We start from the raw sequence: 10029 nt of genomic DNA on the forward strand, positions 1-10029 counted from the left end.
AAAAAAAAAAAAAAAAAAAAAAAAAAAAAAAAAAAAAAAAAAAAAAAAAAAAAATCCAATTGTTTTTTGTGTTTTTTTTTCTGAAGGTAATATTCTCGTATATTCTCAGGTACGAATTCCTTTTAGAAGAGATTTTATCGAATCGATCTATTCTTATGAATGAATATTCGTTTGTATTTGTTAAGATTGTTCGAATGAGAAATATTACGTTTCGATTTAAAAGAAAAAAGAACCATCAAAATTCCGAATTAACCAAAAAAATTAGTTAAAAAGTTAATATCTGATGATTTATATTTGTTTAAAATGGATAAAGTTAGAATTACAAAAATGGTGGAATCAAGTCGATAAAGATTTTAATCAATGTTATTAAAAAAAAAACGGTTAGTTGATGTTTTTTTTAGGAAAAGGAATAGAAGTAAGTTTTTAAAGAAAATGAATGCGTGTAAATATTTATGATTCCCATAATATTTTTTTAAAAAAATTAATAAACGAAGTTTTTTATTTTTAAAATAAACCCAAAATTTTGGAAATTTTAATGAAATTATAGACTAAAAATAGACAAAGAAATATGGAAGACAAACCATGACTAAACTTCTTCGTCTTTAGTGACTCTTCTCAAGAACCCTTATTTAGTGTGTATAGATGGATGAAAGAAGGAAGAAAATAAGAGGATTATATAGAAAAAAAGTTGTTAACCCAACCTATTTAATCTTATTAAGACATATGCGTTCATCAAAATGTTAGAAATTTGAAACCAGACCTCACACATTATTGAATTAAGGAAGAGGAAGAATTTTGCTACATTACAACTTCTGGACGTCATCGTCGAAACTATCCTCAAACTTTTATAATTTTCTAATAAACAAAGATAGATTGGGATAACAAGTTTGCATTGGTCTCTTTGATTTCTTGAGAGTGATTTATACATGAACAGAATCGAGTTTTGATTTCGATTCATTAGTTGAAAAATCTAAACAAGTATGGAAAGAATAAAGGTTCAACTTCTTCACATCTTTAGAATCACGCGCAAAATAAATTCGAATGGACAAATGCGAAAGCTTCAACCTCTTTTAGCATCCTTTTTTGAACTTATTACACATGTGGAGCCTCTCGTGTATCATGTGAGCTAGCTCATTTCACTGTAGTGGCACAATCTTCTCCTTCTTCCACGGAGAAACTTATGAAATCTTCAAACAATCATTCACAATAAGTTTTGGTGTGAATCAGTAGCAATAAATGAAACTAATCCACTAAGTTCTAACCAAATATTCAATCAATTAATCATAAAAGAAGTGGAATTGATCCACTTGATATCCACAGTAAGGCATACAATGAAATAGTTGTCCCAAAATGAATGGTCAATAAGAGTGATAAAACCAAAGAATCCTATATGGAAGTAAGAGCAAAATAGGCAGAGGAAGAGGTCAGCTGTAATGGTTAAGGTAAAAATATTTAAAAGAAAAAAAAAGTAACTTTGGTTTGGCTTGTGATTAGTTAGCTTTCTTCTTTGGAGCCATTGAACAAGGTACATCATTTCTTCGATACTTGAGTCACTTTAACTACACTTTCGAAGCTCCCAACTAAGTTAAGAGGATGACTTTGATACCATGTTAGAAACAACGAATCCCCACAATGATATGATATTGTCTATTTTGAACATAAACTCTCATGGTTTTGTTTTTTGTTTCTCCAATCCAAAAGGCATCAGACCAACGAAGATTGTGTTATTTAAACTCACGATTTTCTCCTTAATTAGTCCGTGTGGGACTAGTCCTCTCAATAATCCTTAACAAACTCAAATCGTGTAGAATGAATTAGGTTGATCTGATTTTTCGAATTATCAATCTTTTCAACTCCTCTAATGATTATCAAATCCTTGTGGGAAATCTTGAAGATAATGTAGTTTGAAAGTTTTCTGGTTTTCTTTTGCGTTATTTTTTTTTTTCATGTTATGATTTGTATTCAACCACTATAAATAAAGGCATCCCACCCTCCTTGTGTAGCAAAGTGTGTAAGGACATGTAATATAAAACACAGGAATCCTAGATTCTTTTTAGTTGGGTTTATGTAAAGGTTCGTTCAAATATATATATTTTTTAATTACACAGCAGCCTCCAACTTCCAAGTGGGACTCTGAAGTTCTTCAAAAGTTAATGGTGAGTGAGATTCAACAAAGAAATTGGATGGACCCGCCTTTCAAAAAATATTGGAGAATAGGTTTATGACTACTCTTAAAACGGTGTAACAGCCTAAGCCCATAGGCTCATCGTGGTAAGAAATGTTTTTCTCTCTGGACTTTCCCTCAGGTTTTAAAATGCGTCTATTTGGAATAGGTTTTCATACCCTTGTAAGAAATGTTTTGTTATTCTTTCCAACCAATGTGGAATCTCATAATCCACCCCTTTTGGGAGCCCAACATCTTCATTGGCAACCGGTGTCTTGCTCTGATACCATTTGTAGGAACCACAAACCTCCACAATGGTACGAGTCCACTTTGAGCATTAGGTTTCGTGGCTTTGCTTTTGGTTTCTCTAAAAGGCCTCATAACGTAAAATCACCCTTTTCAGCCCAAAATTAAGAACTGGCCACTCTCACATCAGTTTCTAAGAGAGGAAAAAAGAGTCCATTCACCAGGGCAACCTAATGAGGTAGGACGATATCCAATTTACCGAACTCCGACTATAAAGTTCTTAGTCCAACTCCCATGCACGCATGTAAACCCAAGGAACATTATCTAATCAGATCTAATATCTAGGCACTTGCAAAGTTCCCAATTCATTAGCAACAGGCCGTCTATTTCAGAACAATCTACGCTTTCATACTGAAGCATACAAGAAAACAAAGTCCCATGACTACATCGAATACGAAAAACTAGAGGCTAAGTTTATAGGCATCCAGGATCAGATGATTTTGATTATAGTTTATCTGAACAAAATATGTGGGATATCTGAAAACAGCCACTAATGATAAGATGCCAAAATGACCATGACATAACATGGCAATAGCAGGCTCATATTAGCTTGGCTTCGTAGATCCACATTACTTCTTATACTTAAAAGCAGACTAATCAACTAGCATCAAGTAATATGCCTGTTTTCTTGCCAAGCTAGCCAAAGTTTCCACTATATTCACAGATTAGGATTAAATAAGTTATCTTTACAGCAGAGCAAAGTATTGGGGGAAAAAAAGTAATGAATAATGCTCAAGTGAATCATCTTTGATAAAAAACAAATTATGGGACAATGATGATTTATAATATGGCTTGATAAAAAGTAAGCATTGGTTAAAGTTTCCACTTACATTTTACACCACCAGAAGGTTGAGCTGCATAGAAAGGAAGGGCGTGTCCTCTCTTTTTTCAGACAAAAGGTTATGTGAAGTATCGATCCGGTCTACCACAACACGAGTTAACAAAGTTGTCGTTGCAATACCTATCCAATGTCACAATTGCAATCTGTCAGGACTCGCAGTACGACTATGAGACACTTACTTTTACCCTCGAATAAATGATTCAACTAAAACTTGGGTTGCTGTTGGCATGGGCGACATATGATGCTCAAGTGTAACAATCCAAGCCCACCGCTAGCAAATATTGTCTTCTTTAGACTTTTCCTTCTGAGTTTCCCCTCAAGGTTTTAAAATGCGTCTACTAGGGAGAGGTTTCCACACCCTTATAAGGAATGTTTCATTCTCCTCTCTAACCAACGTGGGATCTCACATCAAGCCTCGACTCTGTTCTTGATAAAAGGTTTTATAAAATGAGATAGAAAGTTTTAGAAAACATTTGGAAATCAATTTGAGAAAGCAATCTTATAGACTAGCAAGCAATAAGTAACGATGATGACATAAACAGAATATAACCCAAATACGAAAAATCGACAATCGACAACTAGTTCTTATTGTAGATATGATTGTAAGTGACATACACACATAAATTATAATATAAAATAATAAAGATCTTTCTAACGTGAAAGTAAGTAAAAAGATATGCAATGAGTGTATGGCAACACGTCGTAAACAAGCATAACACTAACATACAAAAGTTTGAAGTATCTCACCAGAAGTTGAAATCTGACGAGGGAAACAACTTCCACGAATGGCTTCAATTACATCACCATCATTAAATAAACCATTGATCATAATCCTGAAAGCCAGGAAGTCATCTGCCAGACCGCTTTAGCAGCATCTCACTTCTAAACTTCCTTGCATCGTCAAGCTTCCGATTATACACTTCATTTCCAAGAGAATACCGTAAGTAATCGCATCAGGTTTGCACCCCATTTGAATTCCTGTCTCTGGATTACCTTGTTTGCATAATCCATGTCTGTACACATTCTATAGTATAAATTTAAGTAACTAAACCAAACAGGCATTTCATCAAACAGTTCATCTGCAATCCTATTATCCCCATTCAAGAAGGCTTGAATCCATCGGCCTTCATTATATTCAATGGATCGAAAGCATCTGAACTCGTCCCTCTCTTAACGAAGAACTTAATGACATTAGAATAATCCACAAAAACGGGATAGAATCATACCTCTTTTGTTCCAGAAAGCTAAGCATCTCACTGCGAGAGGATTCCTCTTCGTTATCAAACAATCGAAAATCTCTATAGCATTGCTAAATTTAAACAAAATACTAATATTTCCATTTAGTACAAAAAAATAATAATAATAATTTTATTAATTTAGCTTTATTTTTATTTTTATTTATGAATAGTTTAAAGAAATTATAAACTACTTAGATTAAACTCCAAATTGTTTGATTAAAAATTAAAATAAATACTTAGGGTCCAAACTTAAATTAAACTTCCTCCCCTTCTTTTAAATCGACGACAATGTTAGGCTAGCGGTGATTTTGCACGAGATCAACGAGGACAAAAGTAGCGACGATTAGAATTATTGTCCAAAACGTGTAATAAAAGCCTTTTCACGTATTATTATTATATCTTCTTTGGTGTTGTTTGAAATAGTTCGTATCACTAAAACGTTGAACTATGTCTAAGTTTCAAGAACATTTAAGTTTTTTAGATGAAAATTTTATATATTTTTTTAGACGAAACTGAAAAATTTCGTGATAATCGAGATTGAAATAGGTGGCAGAGATGAGGGCAAAGAAGTTTTCCTCGTCTCCGTCCTGTCCAATAAATATCTCTAATAATAAGAGTTTCAAAACAAGTCAGTCGATCCATGTGAGCTCAAATTAACGTTTTTTCAAGTCCGAATCAAAATAAGAGATGTAAAGTTTTTTGCAATCCTAATCGTGAAAATAATACAAACAATTTAAGTCAATTTGTCTTATAAATACTTTATTATCATCCGGTAAAGATACTATAAATCCAAGCCCAATATTACTATGATCTCGTGAAAGGTTCTTTTATTTTTATAACGTTCCAAACCCACCAATAGTAGATATTATTTGCTTTGGTCCATTACGTATCGTCGTCATTCTTGTATCTAGAAGGGAGAGGTTTCCATACCTTTATAAAGAATGCTTCGTTCCCCTCTCCGACCGATATATGATCTCACAATCCATCTCTTTTGGTGGTCCAAAGTCCTCATTGGCACACCACCCGATATCTGACTCTAATACCATTTGTAACAGCTTAATCTCACCGCTAGCAGATATTGTCCGCTTTAACCCATTAAATATCACATCAATCTTAAAAGATTATCTCTTTTTTCCGTCGTTAAATCACATGCAGTTTAGGTATATACTTTATATACCCAAATTTGTACATAATTATTAAAATTATTAAAGCAACGAGTGGATGTACACCTCCAAATCAAAAAAGCTATGATTTCCCACCTTCATTACCTACTCTTTTATTGGACGGTGACATATTTAATTATTCTCAATCTCTGTTCCTTTCTTATTCTCATTATTAAATTACCCTTAATTATAGACACCACAATTCTGCCAGACATGCCCATTCAAATAAAAACATGCCCATTAAACTAAGTCAACCATCAAACCATAGGTTATACACCAAATTAATTCTTGGGGGGTCCAAATATATTATTAATATAAAGTTTAATCCCATTCTATATATTAAACTGAATAAATATATATATATGCCCAAAGCTCCGACTAATATAATTCGTCACAAAATTTTTAAAATACTAACTTATTATTAATAAATTAGAATATGGTTATTTAAAATATGAAACATATAATATTTCCATTAAAAATAAATGCAATCAATTACTCAATTTTTATAATTAAGAAATTCAGCCAGTACTCAGTAGGGCCAAATGAAATGATAAGTGGAAAATGAGGGTTAAATTTGCAATAATTTAAGTTTCTTGGGCTAATTTCGAATAAAATGGAAATTTTGTGGCACATACATGACATTTCCGTTGGAGAAAGAAACAAAAGCCAATCAACTGAAGACGCGGAACAAGTATCCTTAATTGTGGGTCCCACTCAATACCAAAGGCATAATTATACATCCACGACTTTTATTCCCCACCCCATTTTTTATGACGTCATTATTTGTTATTAATACTAATCATTCCCGACCATGCATAATCCATAGTAAATGGAATATTAATTCCAAAAAAATGCTAAAAATTGTGATGCGTCTGATTTCTGATGGACGGCTACGATTAAGGAGTGAAAAAAGGCTGACGAACGAACGCTTACCGTTGGATAGTTGTAATGAAATGTGATTGCGACGCGTGGCGGGCGCATTGATTGGAATCTGATGGAGTGCTTAGTGGATGGAAGCTCTAGGAGACCGGCGTTCTAAACTGGAAGGGCAAATTATGCCGAAAAGAAAAATAAATTTAAATAAATAAAAAACGGTCTTTTTTTGTTTTTTCCATTTTCTTTCTCTTTTGAAGAAAAGAAAGCAGAGGGAGAGAGAGAGGAGAGAGAGGGAGAGTTTGACGATTCTGTGTGGTATGAGAAGAAAACAAGAAAATCCCTAAAAAGTTAGTCTGAACTTTCCCATTTCTTTCGGTCGTAGGGACGATGGCGGTGTATTTTCCTGGAAAATTATGCTTCTGAATCTTCCATAATTGCCGTTGTTTATCTAAATTTTTGTTGTATTTCTGCGGATAAACGTAGTAGGTTTGTGTTTCAATCAGAGACAATCGGAGGGGAACAGAAGGTAAAGGATGTCTATATCCTCTTCTTCTTCAGCAACTGTAGCAGTCGAGAAGGCTACCAGCGACCTTCTAATCAGTCCTGATTGGACTATGAACATCGACATATGCGATTCCATCAATTCTAATCATTGGTAAACCAACCATTTCATCTTCGGTTTGACTTTCCTGCCTCTTGAATTCAGGCTTCGATCATAATCTTTCATGTCTCAAACTTCCTTTAATTACTTAGTTGTTAATTTTCTTTGATGCGATGTTGAACGTGCGGACGGACATATATGCGTATGGATTTTTCCGTATTTCTTTTGTCAGTTGTTGTTTGTTGGAAATATTGTATTTTAGGATTGTTCTCGTCTTGTTATTATTATTATTTATTTCTGTTTCTTTGATGTCTCTAATTTTAACGGCGTTTGCTTGATTTCTCTGGGGGTCGATATGGTAGGGGACGGGGTTATATGAGAGGGTAGATGCCATTTCTTCGCTTCCCCTTCTGAAATTGATGTTTGGAGCAACTTTTTTTGTCGAAGAAGTTCTGTTTGACATTAAGTTAATGTTAGGCTGATAGTTTGTGGATTCGATTTCTTAATTGGTGTTTGTCATTAAATTTAGTTGGTTGGTGGGGAAGAGGGAAAGATGGTGTTCAGGGCGTTATCTAGAAACGTGTGGGATTATATCTCTCTTTTACTGTTAATTTTCAACTATTTAGCTTTCTCCTCTTCACTTGCTGAAATTTTGAACTTATGTTTAGCCAATTTTGTGGATGGTCTGTTCCTCAGGCAGGCGAAAGATGTCATGAAAGCTGTGAAAAAAAGGTTGCAACACAGGAATCCTAGAATTCAGCTGCTGTGTCTAACGGTATTTATTTATTTATTTTTTGTCTTTTTTTTGGGAGGGAAGGGGGGCAAGGCTCCTTGAATTGATCATCAAATATAGCCCATCGATTTAATTGTTAGAATCTATTCGCCCTAGATGCATATCCAATAGTAAGTTCTATATCTAAATTGTCTGAACAAATGCTTCGCTGTCCTTGTGAAATGTAGCTTATAGAGACAATGGTGAAGAATTGCGGTGATTATATCCATTTTCAGATTGCTGAGAAAAACATTCTTGGAGAGATGATCAAAATTGTCAAGAAAAAGGTAAAAGATTAAGATCGTATATTTGGCTTGTACATGTTCAACACTTCTTGGTTTTTAGTCTCCCTAATCTCTCCCTCCCTCCCACTCTCTTGCTTAGTTACTCTGTTTTGAGTGGACTCATATGAGTACTTTGCGTGAATGTTTGATTTTGTGGCCATCTGCATGCACCTAGCTGTCAATTCTTTTTTCTCCAAGTAAATATTATAGTTGACATACTGTTAATTGATTGAGATTAAAGGATTGAAACGATGGCTTGGCTTAGTATGATTGTTTGATCATATCGGAACATTACTTAAGTCATGCCTCAATAATCTCTCTTGCTCGTTACCAGGAAGAAACAATTTGGGGAGGATATGTAATAAACTCTTCATCCAGAAAAGCCAATGTGCTAAGAAATATTATTGAGCTGGTTTTTTTAAATATAAAATTGCAGATTGAACCTGGCCTTCAGACTTCTTTGTTTTACTTATTTACAAATTATCGAGCACTCGTATGAATGTTACTCAACTCTAATGATCATCTTGTTTTTTCTTAGTGTAAACCTGCATGTAGTGTATTTTGATATTGAACTGTGTAATCTTTAGGTTACTTTATTCTTGGGTGTATGATGAATTAGGGTATGCTCTTTATCCAAATGTATCATTTATGTCCAAGTTTAACCTTTGCATGCACTTTATCCATGATGCAGGCAGACATGAATGTGAGGGACAAAATCTTAGCGCTGTTAGATAATTGGCAGGAAGCATTTGGCGGACCTGGGGGAAAGCATCCTCAATATTTCTGGGCGTATGATGAATTAAGGGTATGCATTTACTATTAATAGCTGTTTATATACTCTTTATGTGATTTGCAGATAGGCCAATCTGGGAATCTTGTTAGCAACAGACATTCTTGACATGCCATGTTAATTGACTTTTACTATATAGTAAAAAATTTCATGGTCATACTATCCATAATTGAAAATTTATGTTCTTATTTTCATGAAATTCAAACTATTTTAGAGTTTATTAATCTCAAATTTTGTGGATACAGCGTTCTGGAATTGAATTTCCCAAACGCTCATTAAATGCTGTTCCAATTTTTACACCACCTGCTTCCAATCCGACCCTAAGGATTACACAAGCTGGCTTTGGTATGCCTAGTAACTCGTCAAGGAGGCTTGATGAGACAATGGCAACAGAGATTGAAGGCCTAAATTTGTCGAGCTTGGATGCCATGCTTAACATTATGGAGCTCCTAGATGATATGCTGCAAGCTGTGACTCCTGAAGACTCTCTTGTATGTTCAATGATATTTTCAGCATTTTCATGCTCTGCTTATGGAAAAAATCCCTTACCCATCCCATCTCTGCTTGTAGGCTATTAAAGATGAGGTGATTGTAGATCTTGTAAGTCGCTGTCGTTCTAATCAAAAGAAGTTGATGCAGATGTTGACAACAACCGGGTTCGCTCCTTTATAATTACTGTGCACTTCTGTTTGTATCCATCTATTTTCTTGTGTGCTTTCATCCTTTCTATCTCGCACGAACTCAGTAGGTTGATACTTATTGAGTGCCGGATTGAAGTAGGAAACCTGTCACTTTCTAAATTTCGGAAGTACGTGCTGTAGATATTGGTTTTGGATGAATTCTAAACTGCTAAATTTCTTAGGGTTATAATTGTCCTATAGCAACTGGGTGTGTTCTATAAGAAGGTCCGGAATTCCGTTTTTTAGTTTTTGTATGATGATTGATATCTTTTTTTGTTTTTTTTTTTTTTTTTTTTTTTTTTTTTTTTTTTTTT

The 10029-nt window shown here is 34.2% G+C and overlaps 1 protein-coding gene and 1 long non-coding RNA gene across 3 annotated transcripts in view; one reads left to right on the forward strand and one right to left on the reverse strand.

Annotated features, from left to right (window-relative positions):
* Window positions 1–843: 843 nt before the first annotated feature.
* On the reverse strand, window positions 844–4611 carry LOC111451350. 2 transcript variants are annotated; one of them, XR_002711966.1, is made up of 4 exons: window positions 4538–4611; window positions 4059–4304; window positions 3301–3431; window positions 844–1187 (listed from the first exon to the last, which is right to left on the reverse strand). It is a non-coding gene; the product is annotated as an uncharacterized LOC111451350 (long non-coding RNA). The 2 variants fall into 2 exon arrangements; XR_002711965.1 differs by having other exon boundaries at window positions 4059–4324; window positions 4538–4607.
* A 2235-nt stretch (window positions 4612–6846) lies between these two features.
* The window catches only part of LOC111446562 (TOM1-like protein 6), a 6307-nt gene continuing 3124 nt past the window's right edge, over window positions 6847–10029 (forward strand). Inside the window, exons 1-6 of the mRNA XM_023085419.1 lie at window positions 6847–7243; window positions 7886–7964; window positions 8150–8248; window positions 8937–9050; window positions 9281–9526; window positions 9606–9691. Of these exons, the coding sequence (XP_022941187.1) occupies window positions 7122–7243; window positions 7886–7964; window positions 8150–8248; window positions 8937–9050; window positions 9281–9526; window positions 9606–9691 (746 nt within the window). The 5' untranslated portion in view covers window positions 6847–7121. The remainder of the gene's footprint in view (window positions 7244–7885; window positions 7965–8149; window positions 8249–8936; window positions 9051–9280; window positions 9527–9605; window positions 9692–10029) is intronic.

The sequence above is a fragment of the Cucurbita moschata genome, unplaced genomic scaffold (assembly GCF_002738365.1).
Source record: "Cucurbita moschata cultivar Rifu unplaced genomic scaffold, Cmos_1.0 Cmo_Scf00001, whole genome shotgun sequence".
Taxonomy (NCBI): Eukaryota; Viridiplantae; Streptophyta; class Magnoliopsida; order Cucurbitales; family Cucurbitaceae; genus Cucurbita; species Cucurbita moschata.